Consider the following 19860-nt stretch of genomic DNA (forward strand, 5'->3'; position numbering starts at 1 on the left):
GTGAGATGGGTCAGCAGCACTTTGATGGCACAATGTTATGCCTATTTATTTGATCGTATGTTAAAACGTACATCTTATAATATCCTGTCAAACACAGGCTCATGTTGTCTGTCGTCTGTGTTGTCTTCAGTCTGGTGCTTGACGCAGCAGCGCGTTGTTTCCAAACCGTCACCCCGCTGCCCCATTTTGTTCCAAATCCGCCAAACTGGCAACCCTGTTTTTCGCGCCTCGGCGGACGCTTTCCCTTTGATCAGGGTTTGGTGACGTCGGAAAACTTCTTGGTTTTCGTGTAAATAACTTTAGAATAAAGTATGACGTCTGGACTCAAATCACAATAAAGAGCCAATGTGAGCAAGTTCATGACATCATCATAACGATAATAACCGCTGAGGCTGGAAGCGCAGGTTTGTCCTAGCTAGCTGGTTAGCATTAGCTCCTCACGGGATGGCTGCAAGGAAACGAAGCAAGAAGAGCAAACATCCAGAGGAGAAACGGGACTCTACACCCGAGGAAAACAAGTCATTAAGCTCCGAGGACGAAGCCAGAGAAGGTGATTCAAACAGTTTACTTAACATTACTTTATATTATATTATTACCTTACATGACACTACTTAACATATATTACGTTACTTTACATTACTTCACAATACATTACTTAACATTATACCACTCTACATTATATTACTTCACAATACATTACTAACATTACTAAACATTATACCACTCTACATTATATTACTTCACAATACATTACTAACATTACTAAACATTATACCACTCTACATTATATTACTTCACAATACATTACGAACATTACTAAACATTATACCACTCTACATTATATTACTTCACAATACATTACTTAGATTTCATTACTTGACAGATTACTTTTCATATAATACTTCACAGTACATTACTTACATTATATAACGTTATCTTACATGACTTTACATGACACATTACATAACAGTAAATTACATTACTTAACATTGTATTATGTTGCTTTATATTATTTTACATTTCTTTACATGACATATGACATTACTTAACATTGCATTACATTACTTTACATTGTATTATATTTAATTGAATTAAATCACGTAACATTTGATTACTAACATTGATTCCTTTATATAGTTTTACTTTACATTACTTAATACTATATTACTTTACATTATATTATTTAACATTACTTAAGATTATATTATATGACATTACTTTACATTCAATTTAATCACTTAGCATTCGATTACATGTACATTATTTACGATTACTTTACACTACTTAAAAGTATATTGCATGACTTTACATTATATTATTTTATCTTACATTGCTTTACATTATGTTATGTTATTGTACATTGTATTGTTTTTTTTTGCATTACTTTACATTTAATTAAATCACTTAACATTTGATGACATTACTTGATATTCATTTTAATTACTTTACAATGCATTACTTCACATTACATCAATTTACATTGTAATTTTATTTTACTTTACATTATATTGTTTTACATTACACAACATTACTTTACATTACATTACATTACACAAGATTACATTACAATGTGTTGGTGAACCCGTTTTAGATTTGACCTTTTCTCAGGATTTAGTTCAAAGGATCCTGTACAAACTTAGTGAAGTCTGGATGTATTTATTAGAATTCAAATATTTAAATGTATTCAAATATTAACAAAAAATCTAAAGGCAATTCAATTTTTATTTATCTATTTTATAAATATATTTTATTGTAATTTAAACATGTATTCAATATTATAGTTTGTATTTGACCTCGTTCTGTGTGATTATAAAATATGAAAACGTCCATTTAAAGTTGAAAAATGAAAAGTTCCCATCTGCATTTCAGCATTCTGGGTTTCAAAATAATTTTCAAGCTCAGTAGGAGATAATCATCTGTTTGGATTTGGATGTGGATTGGATTTACAATTTGACTTAACATTGTAATTAAAGTTCCATGTTTCTGTGGTAACAAGGGCGTGGTCTTATGTGAGGACTGATGTCATATCCTCCAGACTTGGAGGCCCTTCTGTGTAAATCTTTATTTTTCTCAGGTGAACAAGCTCTGGCAGACAATCCTCCCAAAAAGAGGCCGTCCGACTACATGGAAGCAGATCTACCGGAGCCGCTCGCCGTCGGGTGCGTTGAACACAGTTTTAACCAAGTACATTTTATATCTATTTATAATCCAAATATAAATAAATGACACCAGGGAAGTAACACCTCAATGTTTCCATCCCCAAGGAACGAAGTACAGAGCATGCTGGAGAAATTTGGAGGTGTGTATCTAGTTTGTGTGTGTGTGTGTGTGTGTGTGTGTGTGTGTGTGTGTGTGTGTGTGTGTGTGTGTGTGTGTGTGTGTGTGTGTGTGTGTGTGTGTGTGTGTGTGTGTGTGCAGGCGGGACAAGAACAAACCAAAAGTGCGTTCATTCCTTTGGGTTGCTGAGTTTCTGCGTGCGGTCTGGGCTGCTGGATGCCTTCAAACGTTCACACCCATGCGACAAGTTTGGGTCCGACAGGAAGTGATATTGGTCAAGTTTGTTTATTGGAACTGGGCTCAAAACTTAGGAAATAAGTCATGTATTTCAAAAGAATTTAGTTATTAATGTTAAATGTCTGATGTCACCGTATTCACTTTCAATAAATATATTTTTATAGAAGTAAGTCATCTGTATTTTGTTTACATATGAAGGAGTTATCAACTCTGTCCATGCAACATGGTCAATGACCAGCTGAGCAAACTACTTCCTGTTGTTCTGGGAAAACAACAAGCTCTCCCGTTTCCCCCGACGTGAAACCCAGACACGGTTGACCCGGCGGCCACTAGGGGAGATTGAGCTCAGGTCCTTTAGCTCTGAGGCTTCAGATCTGTTTCGGTGATGTTTGGTGTGGTTATTCATCAGCGGACATCAGCAAAGTGATGCATGGGAAGCGGAAGCGTCTGGAGTCGCTGACCAAGACGTCGCTGAAGGGAAGTCACCACAAGCTGGAGCAGCTGTGGAACAGCCAGTATGCCCAGAGGTCAGAGGTCACACGCCAGCGTAACATCATGAATAGATGATATGATACAATCATCAGCTGTGGTGTCTTCATACTGTGATACAGCATTTTGTGTTCTGAAGCAGCGGTGAAGAGAAGATTAACTTCAATTTGACCTGATATTTAATCTGAAATGCCCCTGGCAGGTTATTGTAAAAACTGGGGCTCAATTATCAAAAAAATCCATACTCTGATACGATTCAATTCTGTAGTTTAATTTTCTAAATGGATTTCAAAATTGTAATAACAATATTATGTTTGGAAGTTATGAAACCGTCTTCCACTTAAAAGGGTGCAGTGTGTAGAATTTAGCAGCATCTAGTGTTGAGGTTGCAGATCGCAACCAACTGAATACCCCTCACGGTGGTGCAACATGGCGGTGCAACATGGCGGTGCAACATGGCGTCCTTTGTGAAGCGTACCCGCTCCCTATGTAGATATAAACGTATAAGATATAAACTCATTCTACGGTAACACCAACATAACGATTCTTATTTTTAAGTGATTATACACTAATTAAAACATGCTTATATATGTGTATGTATGTGTATATCAGTTTATTCATTGCGTTCACATTTCTAATCACAATGTGTTAAGTAAGTACTGTTGTGGCAGTTTCTCCTACCGTCACCACCCGTCAGTGACCTCCGGCACAGAGACGCAGAAGACCAGGTTGTAGACACCAGTTTATTGTCGAGAGTGGGCCAGTTGGAATTAGCCCAGGAGCAGATGGACACGTGTCATGACAGGGCTCCTCTCTTGAGTGAGTGTGGGGATGGGGGTTTTACCTGTTGCTCAGCCACTCTGATCCTGGGTCCCCAATTACCTAGACCCAGGTCAGGTGTGGCTGCCTAAACCACACCCATCCTCACACCACAAAGTCCCAGACAGTTCTGTCAGTTAAGTAACATTTATCTTGTTTACAAAAATATATTTTATTTCTCAATTGGACTGAATTTGTTTCCGTGAAATATTTGTGTCATACACGACAAATGGTGAAGCCGAAAAGTTGGTCGAAATTCTTATTATGTATAAAAATGTCAATATTGTAATAGAATCCTATCGTGAGATCCTGCCCAACACCCAACTCGAACTGTATTATTTTACGTTGTTTTAAAATGTAAAACACATGAGATCTGAAGGGAGCTGCTGGGTAAATGAAGGTTAAATAATTAGAACAGAGAGGCTGTGTGTGTTTCCAGGCAGAAGCTGACGCAGGACTACTCACAGCAGGTCTCCTCAGTGCTACAGCAGTGGGAGACGGAGGCTCAGCGAGCCGAGGATCAGGAGGAGAAACTCAATGTCAGTCTCATATGCCACTGTTATAGTGCTATATGATGAACAAAAAAGACAAATTGTTAAAGTCAATATCAATTCTAAATTATTCTGAAGGAAATTCATCCTCAAATACAATAGTGTTCCAGATGAAACACACGACTCTCCCAGCTGTTTGGCGTCTGGTGACGTACACTTTAGATTAAGTGACAAATAAAAAAACAAGTTCTAACATTGCTTTTTACAAGGGTTAGGGTTTGGGTTAGGTATTTACTTGGCATTTGATGGGGATGGTAGCTCAGGCGGTAGAGCTGGTGGTCTAGTGATCTAAAGGTTGCTGGTTGGATCCCAGGCTCCTCCTGCTAGCATGCTGTAGTGTCCTTGAGCAAGACACTTAACCCCTAATTGCTCCTGATGGCTGCGTCCGTCGGTGTTTGAACAATTGTAAGTGGCTTTGGATAAAAGCGTCTGATCAATGCAATGTAATGAATAAATGTTCTCTTTGGTACTTAGTGCAACTATGAATTAATAGATATTTAATGTGAATTAAATATCAAATTGGGATATGGAGTTATAGACAAAGGCTGCATGTATCCTCTCGAAGCATAGAGGTGATGGAATAACCTTGGTTGTGTTCATTGAAAGCACTGGAAAAGTTCCTTGAATGTCACATACTGTACAGATGGTGGAGTGCAGTTTAAAGTTGACGTCTGGTTAAAAAAATAAACCCTTTTGTCTCAGAACCTTTTCCGCCAGCAGCAGAAACTCCTCCAACAAGCTAAGGTGGTTCAGAGCCAGAAGCTAAAGAGCGTCAAGGAGCTGTATGAGCACTTTGTCAAGGTCAGAACTACACTACTAATATATACTAACTGGATGATACTATACTAATACTGTACTAATACTAATACTAACTACCGGGAGTGGGCGGCTAGTTACCCAACCCACTAGTCTCAACAGACACCCAAACCTAACAACGAAGAATCATAAGAGAAAACAACCCACGGGCCCTCCGAGAGGCGGGACAAAAGATGGGCCCAACTGGACGGACCACACGGTAACGATGGCAACGGAAACGGACAACGAGAACACCAGAACTCCAGCAAATGAGAAGATCCTCCGGAGGTGTGCATATGGATGGGAGAAAGTGACCACGTTTAGAGGAGTACGAATCCACCAGGGGAAATCAAAGTGTGGTCAGAAAGGCCAACAGCAACCTTGCACTGCGGCAGCAGGTGAGACAAAAGGGACCAAAATCCAGGGTAAAAACCACAGAGCTGAAGGACCCAACGTCACTGAAAGCACGAGAGTCACAGAGGAAGAAGGTCCTCTGGTGGAGGCTGAGCTCCCACGTGAGCACGAAGACCCAGTCCTCACCACCTCACACAGAACAGAGCCAAACGCAGAGACCAAGAAACCAGCCAAAAGGAGCAAGCTCAAGTGGCCGAAGGCAAGCGAAGCAGAGGCATGGCGCACATTGGACACAGACCTGATCAAGACCCTAGAGGGATCGTTGTGCGGAGGGGCTGAGGCTAAGCTTAACCTGATTAGGGACATCATATACCAGACCTGCAAGGACAGGTTTGGTGAAATTGTCCCCAAACAGAGGACCACCCCGAGAGAGATGGGAAGGAGGGAAAAGGAAATCCTCCAGCTGGTGCAAAGGCGCCGGCAACTCCGCAAGAACTGGAGGAAGGCAAACCACGCAGAGAAAGAGGGTCTGAAAGCCCTGTGGGAGGAGGTCAGGAAAAGGCTAGCTGGGCTTCGCAGAGCTGAACGCATTCGCAAGTGCAGCAAACGGAAGCAAAAAGAGCGAGCCAGCTTCTTCAAGGATCCCTTCAGGAACGCCAGACAACTGCTGGAGGAGAAGAAGAGCGGCAAGCTTGAAACCACCAGGGAGCAATTGGAGCAGCACGTTAAAGAGCAGTACAGTGATCCCCAAAGGAGCGTCCCCTTAGGAACACCAGGATACGTGCCTGCACTGCCGACAGCTGAGTTCAACATCATGCCCCCCAAGCTCAGTGAGGTCAGGCAAGTCATGAAGAAGGCAAGGTCCTTTTCAGCACCAGGCCCCAATGGAGTCCCCTACAAGCTCTATAAGAACTGCCCCAAGGTACTAGAGCTGCTATGGTACCTAATGAGAACTGCCTGGGAAACGCAACTCATTCCATCCGAGTGGCAGAGAGCAGTAGCGGTCTTCATTCCCAAGGAAACAAACTCCAGAGATATTGGCCAATTCCGAAACATCGCCCTGCTGAATGTAGAAGGAAAGATCTTCTTCTCAGTACTAGCCCGAAGGATGACCAACTACCTGCTAGAAAACGGCTATATCGCCACCAACTGCCAGAAGGCGGAAGTCCCAGGTTTCCCAGGAGGTGTAGAGCACTCCACCGCAGATCGACCTGCATGTCATCTGGCTCGACCTTGCCAACGCGTATGAATCAGTCCCACATCAGCTGATCAACTACGCCATGGAATTTTTCCACATGCCCACCTGCATCAAGAACTTGGTAGCACAGTACTTCAGCGATCTGCAGATGTGCTTTTCCCTCCAGGATTTCACCACCGGTTGGCAGCGGCTCGAAGTAGGAATCGCAATGGGGTGTGCCATTTCTCCAATACTGTTTGTAGCAGCCTTTGAGATAATCCTCACGGGAGCAAGACCAATGGTTGGAGGGACCAAACTACCAACTGGTTGGAGGCTACCCCCACTGAGGAGCTACATGGATGACGTCATCAGCCTCCTTCAGACAGCAGCATGCACATCGAGACTGCTGAGAAGGATGGATGAGTTGATGTCGTGGGCAAGAATGAAGATCAAGCCCTCCAAATCTCGTAGCCTGTCAATCAGAAGAGGAGTCAGAAATGACAGCACCATCTCTGTCGTTGGAGGAGAAAAAATCCCACTCCTATCTGAGCAACCCATTAAAAGCCTGGGGAGGCAGTACACTGCAGAGCTGTCTGATAAACAGATGGGGAAAGCAGTCATGAGACAGCTCTCTGACGGCCTGACAAGGATCGACCAAAGCCAACTTCCTGGGAGGTATAAGGTCTGGTGCTACCAGTTAATACTCTACAGAAGGGTAATGTGGCCCCTGAAAATGAGTGAGATCCCCTCATCGACCGCAAGTAAGATGGATGGAAAAGCCAATTCATTCATCCGAAAGTGGTTGGGGCTGCCACGGTTCCTATCTGAAACCGGTCTCTTCGGGAAGAACACACTTCAGCTGCCACTGCAGTCCATAAGTTTGGGCTACAAGCAGGAGAAGACCAGACTAAGGGAGTCCACAGACCAGTCGGTAAGGAACGCAAATGCCAAGGTTCCAACCGGCCGTAAGTGGAATCCCCAGACCGAGGTTGACCAAGCTGTCGGTCGGCTGCAACACCGGGAGATAGTGGGCAGAGTCCAGACAGGAAGAGCAGGGCTAGGATGGGGAGAGGAGCCACGCTTCTGGGCCAAGGTCAACCGTAAGGAGAGGAAGGAGATGGTGGTGGCAGAGGTGACGAGGATGGAGGAAGATCGCTACAAGATCAAGGCTGTGTCGCAGGGCCGACAAGGAAGCTGGACAACCTGGGAGGCAGTTAGCCGGAACATCAGTTGGTCAGACCTGTGGAAGATCCTACAGGCAAGACTCAGCTTCCTCATTCGCTCAACCTATGACATGCTTCCCTGTCCTCGGAACCTTCACCAGTGGTTTGGGAACGAAGAATGCTGCTCACTCTGCAATGCCCCCAAAGCAAGCCTCCAGCACATCCTATCAGGCTGCAAGATCGCGCTTTCACAGGGGCGCTACAGATGGCGCCATGACCAGGTCCTGAGAAAGCTAGCCAAAGTGCTGGAGGTGTGTCGACAGGGTAACAAAGAACCACCATCAGCAGAGGACCACACCAGCTTTGTCTCAGAAGGAGGGGTAAGTAGAAACACCAGGCCAACAGAAAAACCAAGGGCCTTCTCCCCCGGCCAGGAGTGGAACATGAGGGTTGACCTCGACAGGCAGCTCCGGTTCCCCACAGAGATCACCACCACATCTCTCCGACCAGACATAGTTGTGTGGTCAACCAAGGCAAGATCTGTGCACCTCATCGAGCTCACAGTACTATTGGAGGAGGGGATTGAGGCCGCCTTTGAACGTAAGAAGGCCAAGTACTCAGAGTTGGCTGCTGAGTGCCGGGAGGCTGGCTGGAAGGCTACCATCTACCCAGCGGAAGTCGGATGCCGAGGGTTTTTGGGGTTGTCAACCACACGCCTCTTGAGGGATGCAGGAGTGACCGGAGGGAGGCTAAAGAGGGCAACAAAGGACCTGGCAGAGGAGGCTGAGAAAAGGAGCTTTTGGCCCTGGCTGAGGAGGAAGGATAGGTGTTGGGGAAAGAACACCTAACCCCAGACAACAGCCGCAGGGGAGAACAACTATCAGCTGCAGGGGGTGACAGGGGGACGTCCCTGTCACTGCTCCGCCACCAGGAGACGCTCCAGAATTAAAGGAACGAAACGTTGGTGAATGCTGGTTTCTGACTGATGACCCTGCAGCTGACCCATGGGCACCGGAGGAGGTGTGACAGGCAGCAATGCCCAGCAGGCGATAACATCTTCCTGCACATTTACTAGATGATACTATACTAATATTGTACTAATACTAACTGCATGATACTATATTAATACTAATTGCATGATACTATACTTATACTAACTGGACGATACTATACTAATATATACTAATACTTACTGCATGATACTATACTAATACTAACTGGATGATACTATACTAATACCGACTGGATGATACTATACTAAAACTACTAATACTAACTGCATGATACTATACACCGTGTTCCAAATTATTATGCAAATTGGATTGAAGTGTCAAACATTAAATTGTTTGTTTTTCAATTAAACTCATGGATGATATTGTGTCTCAGGGCTCTTTGGATCACTGGTATCAATCTCAGACACCTGTGATAATTAGTTTGCTAGGTGCCCAATTAAAGGAAAACTACTGAAGAAGGAGGTTCCACATTATTAAGCAGCCACAGGTTTCAACAATATGGGAAAGAAAAAGGTTCTCTCTGCTGCCGAAAAGCCTCAAATAGTGCAATGCCTTGGACGAGGTATGAAAACATTAGATATTTCACAAAAACTTAAGTGTGATCATCGTACTGTGAAGAGATTTGGTGCAGATTAAGGCAGAATGAGGAAGGTTCCTGCCACAAATTCATGGGATGAAGAGAGCAGCTGCTAAAATTACATTACATTGATCAGACGCATTTATCCAAAGCGACTTACAATTATTCAAACAGCTACCGTCCCGTGCCTCTGGAGTCCAGCCAACCTCAAGGTGTAGGATCCTCCAGAGGCTTGCAGTTGTGCATAAAGTTACTATTATATATATAATCATTTGAAACAGTGCATTTTAATTTTTTTATTTTTGAAAAAAATACTGTTTTCATTGGGAGGTTTGTTCAATAACATTTGAATTATACCCTAACGGTTGATGGCTTGAAAATTATACTGACTGTCATTAGCATCGACTATTTAGGAAAATCTGAGAAAAATATCATTTGCATAATAATTTGGAACGTGGTGTACTAATACTGAACTAATACTAACTGCGTGATACTATATTAATACTAACTGCGTGATACTATACTAATATATACTAATACTAACTGCATGATACTAAACTAATACTAATTGGATGATACCATACTAATATATACTAATACCGACTGGATGATACTATACTAAAACTACTAATACTAACTGCATGATACTATGCCAATACTTACTAATACTAACTGCATGATACTATATTAATACTAATAAGCATAATACTACCAATACTAATACTACTAATCCTTGAGCAAAACATAGAACACCTAACTGCTCTCGTGGAGCTGCCCTGCACCTTGCACGGTTGCCGCCACCATCAATGTTTGAATATGTGTGTAAATGGGTGAATCTGAGCCACGTACTGTAAAGTGCTTTGAGTACTTGCAAGATTAGAAAAGCACTTTTTAAATACAGTCCATTTACCATTCAATGACTTCAATAACCCCCTGCTGTAGAGCATGGAGGAGATGGAGAAGAGCCATGAGGCCTTCCTGCAGGGGGCGCAGCAGGAGCTGAAGAAGGAGATGGCCTCGCTGCAGAAGAAGATCCTCATGGACACGGTCAGTGGCATCTCCAGGAAAATGAAAAGCAGTTCATGGATTTATATTAAACGATTTATTTATATCAGATTGTCAAAAAGACATGGAGACGTTAACAGGCAGGAAATCACTCAAACCAAATGACTATTTACTCCAATGACGCTGCTCCAATGGACTTGAATGGAACAACTTGTTTTAAAGTGGTTCTGTAGGTGACCAGCAGGAGGCCACACTGAGGCTTCAGCTCAGAATTGTGTAGAAGGAATACAGCACAAATGCTCCTTACAAATGTTTTCTAAGGCCTCTTTCCCAGACGGAATCGATAACATTGCTGGATAAAAATCATCCGGTAAAGACAGTAGGTACTCACTCCCACATGACCTCCTTTATGGAGAAGGTGCGTATGGAGGCTGTTCCCACATGGATGATGTCACAGATACATGACGTGATGCTCCCCCAGAGCTGTGTGACATCACAGCAGACCGGGCGACACAATCCGTTTTTAGACCAGCGCTTTACTCTCACTCCGAATATTTTTTTTTCTTCCCGAAAACCAATAATTCAAAAAAGATGAGTAAAAACCCACTGTTGATGCTTCATTTGGATGGGGCTCCACCCCGTCTTTACGGCCATGTTACTGCTTCCATTCACACACACCTCCATTCACAGCTGTAGCGGCATTTTCCGTAACTGAGGTGGACGGTTGAGATTTACTGAAGCACTTTTACCGAACATGGAGAACGGATCTTGTTCCCACGTGACGCCGATGCACAATATTGCCGCTAGGTTTAAGGATTTCAGTACAAGTGGCAAAGGGGCTTAAAATTCACACATATGGAGCCCACGGTGCCTCACCGAGTGGAGCGCACCATATACAAGGCTGAGTCCTTACCGCAGCAGCCAGGGTTCGATTCCGGTACGAGGCCATTTGCTGCATGTCATCCCCTCTCTCTCTGTCCCCTGCCTTCCCTTTCTCCCTGCACTGTCAATACCACATAAAGCATGTAAATGCCCAAAAATATATCTTAAAAAAAAAAAAAAAATCACACATACTGTACTGTACTAATACTAACTGTATTAATACTGTACTACAGTACTTTCTTTTTCTTCACTTTTAACATTTTTCTCAGTAGAATTGTATGAACAGATACAAACCTTTTTGGTGACAGCGGGTGAATTATTCTTCACCATCTTCCAGCTTTAGCTTGGATCTGTTATTAACATGTTATTGTTGTGTTTTCACAGCAGCAGCAGGAGATGGCGACCGTCCGCAAATCCCTGCACTCCATGCTGTTCTAGAGCAGAGTTCTGCTGTGCAGTTCAGGACCCTTCATGTCCTCTGTCAACATGTGTTTGAGTTTGAAATATTACACAAAGTGTTGTTTATTAATGTCATGTTCTGTTTAGTTATTTATTACTCAGCAAAGCCCAAAAGTGTTGTTAATAAACTTTGCGTTTCTAATTAGCTGTGGGTGTTGAACGGTGTCTGCTTCTGTTACCCGGCATCTCAATTAATTGCACAAATTAAAGGTGTTGGTATAAACACTTATTATTCATAATAATAATAATAGATTGGAATCCTGGACGACTCGTTTTTCTGAAACCAGCTCTCCTAATATGTAGATAGTGCCGTCATCTTGACGTAGTGTAGTATAAAACTAATACATATGCTCGTATAAAATATCAACGTCTTGCTATAGATGACGAGCTGCAACCAAAAGCAGCACAAACGTTAAAACGTTTCGATCAGTGCGGGGAACGGAGTGAACACCGCACCAAGATGGCGGCGGTACTTCCGCGTCTGGCGCAGCGCATTGAGGCCTCGTGACAACCTTGATGTAAATGCTTCAGCCAAATATGAAATATGACGAAATAAATGAATTTGGGCTGATTCGGTGCCGTCACTTCCTATGATATCGAGTATAGTCCGTCGAAGGCTTTCACAATAAAAGTATTGTGAGGGAAACCAACCACCGCCTCGTGTGGACCTTTAATTTGAAAAATAAACTCCACTCCTAACCGGAAATCGAGCTGATGCAACCGGAAACAGGCAAAATAGCGCCGATTACGTTTGGATCGGAGGTTTAGTGAGGACGGTGCTGGTTCTCCTTCTGCCCCCGGATGGAGAGGCTCCTGGGGGCCCTGGAGGAGCCGCTGGTCGACACCCTGGTCGACTGCTCCTTCCTGTCGTGCCCTGAAAGCCCGGAGGTGATGGACAGAGCTTTCCTCGGTCACAGCGAGGTCCTCCTGGATGAGCTCGACGGAAGAAGCTTTTCTACTGTGATCCCTGAAACACCCAGGTACCAGCCCCCGTATGTACTATACTATACTGTACTGCACTACACTACACTTTAATGTACTATACTATACTACACTGTACTATAGTACACTGTACTGTAATGGACTGTACTATACTACACCATACTAACACTACTAAAGTATACTACACTGTACTGTTCTACACTCTAATATACTATACTACAATGTACTGTACTACAATGTACTGTACTATACTACACTACACTGTACTATACCATAGTGTACTAGACTACATTATACTATACTGTACTACACTACACTGTACTGTATTACATTGTACTATACTACATTGTACTGTACTATATTGTACTACATTGTACTGATGCCAACATGTCTAAGTATAAAGTTCTACTGTAGCTTGTTCCTGCAGCTGATCCCCATCATGATCTTTAAGATCATTTAAATAAGGTGGAGGTGCAGGTGGAGACGATGGATCATTGATCAGTTTCATAGGGAAAGAAAAGAACGTTTCCTGCGTTGGAGGTGGAGGAAAAACTCACAATTTCCACAACTGATTTTATCTCCAAATGTACGACCTCTCTGCTTGTCTCAGTCCGCAGGCCGGGAAGCGGAGAAGCCGCTGCCCGGCTGAGCCTCAGGAGGCGGGGCCCCCCTGTGGCGGGGCCCCGCACCGCTCCAAGCGCAGGAGGCTGGTGGGCGGGAGAGGTGGCTCCAGCACCCGCCCCGCTCCGTCAGGGGAGAACTGTGCCGGTTACCACAGCTCTGGGAGCCCGCCCTCCCCCGGGAGCCCGCCCTCCTCTCCCCTCGCAGTCCTCTTGGAGGGCGATGCCTCCGCCGCGGAGGCGCCGTCGCAGCGCACGGCTCTGAGATCCGCAGCTTCCGGCGGGAGGAGGAGGAGGAGGCTGAGGGGCGGAGCCGAGCCGGCGTCCGACTCCCTGTCCTTCCTCACGGCAGAGGAGGTGGAGTGGCTCAGCTCCGAGACGCCGTCGGGTAAGACGGACCGATCACTCTCACAGTGTGTTCATCCTTTCATTACGGGCGGAGCAAACACTAAAAGTCCTTTTTGGGATCCACACGGTTTGAGGTTGAACCGACTCATCACAGCATGAGAATACTTGAGTTTCAGGAGTTAAATACTGCGTGTGGTTCGATCCTCGTCCTGATTCGGTTGAGGTGTGTGTGTGTGTGTGTGTGTGTGTGTGTGTGTGTGTGTGTGTGTGTGTGTGTGTGTGTGTGTGTGTGTGTGTGTGTGTGTGTGTGTGTGTGTGTGTGTGTGTGTCAGAGAAGGATGGCGGCTTCTGTAGAAGCTGATTGGTTGTCTGTTGCCATAGCGCCGAGGAGGTCGGGCGTATCGGAGGAGATCCTCATCAGTGATGAAGACGAGGAGGCGGTGGTGCGCCTGGTGCAGATGGAGGAGGACGAGGCTCTGGCTCGCAGGCTGCAGGTGAGGAGTTCTTAAATAAACCTCGAGAAGTTTCCTAAAAAGATCAGATTGTTGTTAATTCCTCAGATTCTTGTTTCCTACGATGCAAAACTCACCTTTTTCAGTTCTTGTGTAAAAGACGCCGAAAAAAGACAACTCGTCATTTTTCCGCTCTGCGTTTCTACAAACAAAACCGTCAATGTGTTTATTTGATTTATTTGATTGTATTATCAGACGTTTCGGTAATAGAACAAAACGCGCCCGATCCCGCCGCGCTCCGGACGCGGCGGTGAAAGTCGGAAATGACTTTGAAATGAGTCCTTGTAGATCTGATTTGATGAAGAAGCAGCAACTGGATTGATTGATTATTTCTTGCCTCAAATTTGTTGAGAAGCTGATGTTGTTGGACTGATGAGGTGAAACCAGTGAAAGTTACAGAGGAAACACAACGGAACCTTAATGTCATGGAGGCCAGGACCAGGGGCCCCAGGAGGGTGGCTCCTCCCTCTGAAACAGCCTGCTTCCAGACAAAGTGGTTTACACGCATTTTACAATGGTTAGAATGCAGAATCTGAGGGGTATTTTCAGCCAAAACCTATAAAAACATGATTTGGGGACCTCAGATTGCGTCAAGCACATCGCCAACAAATATTTTAAACATATTTCCAGAAAACTAAAATGATTCGGTGAAATCAGTCGTCTCAAATATGAATAACTAATATGAACCTGACGGTAAAGTCATCATGAGAGGTGATCGTCACACGTCCCCTGTCTGCTCCACCAGGCCAACCCTGTCTGTCCTTAGCCCCGCCCCCTGCCATTATGAGAGTCCCCATCGCCATGGTCACGACGGGAATTTCCCATTCTCCTCCCAGGAGTATTTGAGCCGCCGCTTCGTACGACCCCTGTGTTGAGTCTGCGGTTCAGTTGAGTCTGCGGTTGCGTTGCACTCCGCCCTCCTGTGTCTGCATTTGGCTCCAAACCCTTGAGTTCTGGCAGTAGCTACTGAGCAGCGATGGACCCGGCTGAGGCCGACCGCCTCCGTGACGTGCTCTCCGCCCACGGAGCCGCCATCTTACGCCACGAGCAGCAGCTGATCGGCGTCGCCGAGGGACTGCGGGTCCTGACGGAGCGCCAGGACGGCTCCTTCCAGAGCCTGGTGGAGCAGATCCAGAACCTGGCTGTAAGCGTCCGCTCGTCCCAAGCCCACGCTCCCCCTCCTGCTGCGCCTCCATCTGCTGTCCTGAGAGAGCTCCGCCTACCTCCGCCCGAGCGGTACGCGGGGGAGCCGGGCTCCTGCCGCTCCTTCCTGGCCCGGTGCTCCCTGGTGTTTGAGCTCCAGCCGTCCTCCTTCCCCAGCGACCGCTCCCGCGTGGCCTACATCATGTCCCTCCTGTCTGGCCGGGCGCTGGCCTGGGCGGCCGCCGTGTGGGCAGAGCGCTCCCCGATCTGCGCCAGCCTCCGCCTGTTCACCGCCGAGATGCGGAGTTTGTTCGACCGCCCGCCGTCCTGTCGGGAAGCCGCCCGCCAGCTCCTCCGCCTGCGGCAGGGCGGGCGCAGCGTGGCGGACTACGCCATGGAGTTCCGCGCGCTGGCGGCTGAGAGCGACTGGAACGGCAGCGCTCTGCTCGACACGTTCCACCACGGGCTGGTGGAGCACGTCCAGGACGCGCTCGCCGCCTGCGAGCCTCCGCCCGACCTGGACGCCCTCATCAGCCTCTCCATCCAGATAGAAAACCCATTACAGGAACGGACGGAGAAGAGTTTAGCTGCGCCTGAGCAACCCAGAGTAGGTGTAGCACACTCTGCGAGGAAAATCCCATAATAATAATAATAATAATAATAATAATAATAATAATAATAATAATAATAATAAATAAAATAAATATACCTGCGAGCAGCAATGAGCGGTGTCCAGGCCAAGCTCCACCCTGAAGCCTGACCTCCAGCGAAGCAGCCGCTGCTGGACCAGAGAACAAAACGTGCAAATGATGTCATGGTTGAGAATGTGACCACGAGTCCATGAGAAAGATTGATGCATCAGTGACCTCTGACCTGCGTCCACCAACCTGAACGTTCATCATGTAGAATGATGATCCCAGTTCAAACAGCCTGTTTGGTTGCTACGTCCTCTCTATGCTGCCTTTTTGCCAATACGTTTGCGTCTGTGGCGGCCATTTTGTTTGGACTTTAGGAACTCTTTTGGTAACTTTGAACAATAAAGGTCCAAAGAATCCAATAAACCTGGTTTGGTTGAAATTGGAAAAATGGCCGAAGGAGCAAGTGTCCGAAGCAGGGTTTTCATACAATTCAAAATGGGGGAAGTGGTGAAGGCATAAGTCAAATCATTTCTCTGGAAAATCTGTTGTCCACGAGGAGCTGCAGCGTATGACATCACACGCCCCGTGGGAGATTTGGCCAATTCTATGTCACATCATTCAGATAATACTGATAATGATAATAATAATGCTAATGATGAAAACACTGTTGTTAATAATAATAATAATACTGATAATGATGATAAGAATTAAGAATCTTTATTTGTCACATGACCGCACTACAACACATGCATATATATCTATACACACACACACACACACACACACACACACACACCTGCTTTGGGTGGTGCTGGTGAGATGCTTCCTCTTCATTTCTCCATCCTGGCTTGTGCTTCCTCCGGGGGGGGCAGCCAGGAGCAGGGGGCAGCGTTCGACGACGCCCGGGGACCTGGTACCAAACGTCCATCGCTGGTCAGACGAGGGTGTTGTGCATGTTTTGGGTGGGGGTCCTTACTGACGTTAGGTGGAGGAAAGCCCATGTGAACACGGGCAGAACATGCAAACTCCACACAGAAAGACTCCCAATTGGGAGACACAACAGCACGGATAATACTGATAATGATAATAATAATACTGATAGTGATAATAATAATACTGATAGTGATAATAATAATACTGATAATGATAATAATAATACTGATAATGATAATAATAATACTGATAATGATAATAATAATACTGATAGTGATAATAATAATAATACTGATAATGATAATAATAATACTGATAGTGATAATAATAATACTGATAGTGATAATAATAATACTGATAATGATAATAATAATACTGATAGTGATAATAATAATACTGATAGTGATAATAATAATACTGATAATGATAATAATAATACTGATAGTGATAATAATACTGATAATGATAATAATAATACTGATAGTGATAATAATAATACTGATAGTGATAATAATAATACTGATAGTGATAATAATAATACTGATAATGATAATAATAATACTGATAGTGATAATAATACTGATAATGATAATAATAATACTGATAGTGATAATAATAATACTGATAATGATAATAATAATACTGATAATGATAATAATAATACTGATAGTGATAATAATAATAATACTGATAACGACTACATTTTTTTTCTGGTTCATCTTGACCCTTTGGACAAATGTAACCCCGCCTCTAGGCTCCTGAATGTGGATTGGCCTGTGGCGGCCATATTGAGAGCAATTTCAAAAATCTACGAATGATTTTTAAAGAGGGGAGTGCAAGGAATTGAACAAAGTTGGTTTGGTTGAAATTAGACAAATGGCCTCAGAGAAGACGTCCAAATATTGTTTTTCAGAAAATTCAAAAGTGATGGGTGGAAGACAACGGTGTCGATCATGAGGAGACGCATCATAACACACCAGACTGACGGTGGATCAACAAAGTCAAGTGCAACGTGGACCTGTTGGTGGCGCTAGACGCATGACCTGATTGGGCCGCAATTTTAGATTTTGACCATTGAGACCCACATCTATGAATGTGCCGAATTTCGTAAAAAGCATGGTGAAGGGAACATGGTGAACTCGGAAAAGTGGCAGAATAATAATAAACTGAGAAAAACAATAGGGTGTCTTATAATGATAATAATATAATTATAATCATCATTAAAAAATAAAATCATTAAAATAATAATAATAAAAAACAATCATCCCAAAAATCATAATAATAATAATAATAGTAATCATCGTAATCTCCACCAGTTTTTAACCAGTGAGTCCTCCATCCTTTCTTCACTTTGGAGTTTGGGTCAAAATGAAGCAGGAATTTAAGATTCTGTTGATTTCATTCTGTTCCAGGAGCAGTTTGACCACGAGGAGCGGAGGCAGGACCATCACCATCATCATCCTCTTCACCTCCATCACGTCCACGCTCCCTATGTGGATCCAAGATGGATGGCCACCCTGGAGGACGGCTCGCCGCTCATCGTCCGGCGCGTTGGCCGTGGTCGGGGCCGAGGCTCGGGACGTCGCGTCACGAGGTCTGATTGGTCTGACAGCCTCCCAGGAAACAGCTACGAGGTGAGGAAGAGGAGCAGGACGAAGAGCTCCTCATCCTGAGCTGACTGTGATTTAATGCAATGGAAACACGTTGTTTAGTTTCTGTTAAAGTGTAAAAACTCACTTCCCTGCGTCACCATCAAGTTGTGTTGGATTTGACTCCTTCTGCTTCAGGATCTGCTGGAGTTCGAGCAGCGTCAGGGAGCCGTCGTCAGCAAAAAGACTCTGAGTCGACGGGAGATCGGCAGGTTTCCCATTAAGACCTTCAACGCAGCGCACAGCTCAGGAACCGCCCAGTGAGTCCCTCCCCCCAACCCCCCCGTGACCCCTGTGACCCAGTGAGTCCCTCCCCCCAACCCCCCCCCGTGACCCCTGTGACCCAGTGAGTCCCTCCCCCCAACCCCCCCGTGACCCCTGTGACCCAGTGAGTCCCTCCCCCCAACCCCCCCGTGACCCAGTGAGTCCCTCCCCCCAACCCCCCCGTGACCCCTGTGACCCAGTGAGTCCCTCCCCCCAACCCCCCACCCACTAGTGATGCTCTGATGGTTGATTGACAGGTGTCAGATCTGCTTCTCTGAGTACACGGAGGGGGAGCGGCTGCGGATGCTGCCCTGTTTCCATGACTACCACATCCAGTGCATCGACCGCTGGTTGAAGGTACCAACGCACGCAGTCTCAGATTACAGAAGGGGGAGGAGTCTGTGTGGAGGGGGTGTGGCCTCCCCTCAGCTGATGCTCCTTGTTTATTTGTTTTCTGCAGGAAAACGTCACGTGTCCAATCTGTCGCGCCGACGTGTCGGATCAGACCCCCGCCCCCTGAACCAACCAGCCAATCAGGAGGCTTTAAACATTCTTATTCCTCCTGTTCTTTTGTATCTGCTGTTTACTTCACATTGAAACTACGTTTGTTTTAATGAACATTTATTAAAGAATTGATCACATTGAACTTTGTGTCAACTTCAGTTTCCTCATGTTCGCTCATTCTTGAATTTGTAAAATTGTCTTTTTCCCTAAAATACTACAGTACTACTACAGTAACATTTGTCAACAAACCAAACGCTCTGTCGTCAGTGTTCATCTGATTCAGAACTATAATAATAAAAATAAGTGTTTGATCAGGAGTCATCAACGTTTAAGCCTGAATATCGAATATAAAACTGGCTTCATATCTGGACAGATCCGCCTCCATAGCTTTAGTGTGAAATCGCTTTCATTGGAACGATGAAATATGGATTTTTATTTGAAAACCTTGTAAAAACTGTAAAAAATACAAACTTTTTTATTAAACTGAAAACTCGGTGACATCACTTGGA

The 19860-nt window shown here is 44.8% G+C and overlaps 2 protein-coding genes across 8 annotated transcripts; both read left to right on the forward strand.

The window, feature by feature from the left end:
* The first annotated feature begins 228 nt into the window (after nucleotides 1-228).
* On the forward strand, nucleotides 229-11943 carry sycp3 (synaptonemal complex protein 3). Of its 5 annotated transcripts, none has more exons than XM_080001886.1 (8): nucleotides 229-550; nucleotides 2036-2159; nucleotides 2265-2299; nucleotides 2924-3041; nucleotides 4262-4361; nucleotides 5076-5174; nucleotides 10395-10499; nucleotides 11724-11943. In XM_080001886.1, the coding sequence occupies exons 1-8, from the start codon at nucleotides 445-447 to the stop codon at nucleotides 11775-11777; spliced, it is 741 nt and encodes a 246-aa protein (XP_079858012.1). In that variant the 5' UTR covers nucleotides 229-444; the 3' UTR covers nucleotides 11778-11943. The 5 variants fall into 5 exon arrangements, with proteins under 5 accessions (XP_079858012.1, XP_079858013.1, XP_079858014.1 ...); XM_080001887.1 differs by having other exon boundaries at nucleotides 11727-11943; XM_080001888.1 differs by having other exon boundaries at nucleotides 2075-2159.
* A 615-nt stretch (nucleotides 11944-12558) lies between these two features.
* LOC307231469 (uncharacterized protein) lies at nucleotides 12559-19663 on the forward strand. 3 transcript variants are annotated; one of them, XM_080002189.1, is made up of 7 exons: nucleotides 12559-12778; nucleotides 13351-13748; nucleotides 14090-14202; nucleotides 18347-18568; nucleotides 18722-18843; nucleotides 19105-19204; nucleotides 19308-19663. In XM_080002189.1, the coding sequence occupies exons 1-7, from the start codon at nucleotides 12600-12602 to the stop codon at nucleotides 19365-19367; spliced, it is 1194 nt and encodes a 397-aa protein (XP_079858315.1). In that variant the 5' UTR covers nucleotides 12559-12599; the 3' UTR covers nucleotides 19368-19663. The 3 variants fall into 3 exon arrangements, with proteins under 3 accessions (XP_079858315.1, XP_079858316.1, XP_079858317.1); XM_080002190.1 differs by having other exon boundaries at nucleotides 18350-18568; XM_080002191.1 differs by lacking the exon at nucleotides 19308-19663 and having other exon boundaries at nucleotides 18722-18885; nucleotides 19105-19174.
* The last annotated feature ends 197 nt before the right edge of the window (nucleotides 19664-19860 follow it).

The sequence above is a fragment of the Zeus faber genome, assembly GCF_960531495.2.
Source record: "Zeus faber genome assembly, chromosome: 6".
NCBI lineage: Eukaryota > Metazoa > Chordata > Actinopteri > Zeiformes > Zeidae > Zeus > Zeus faber.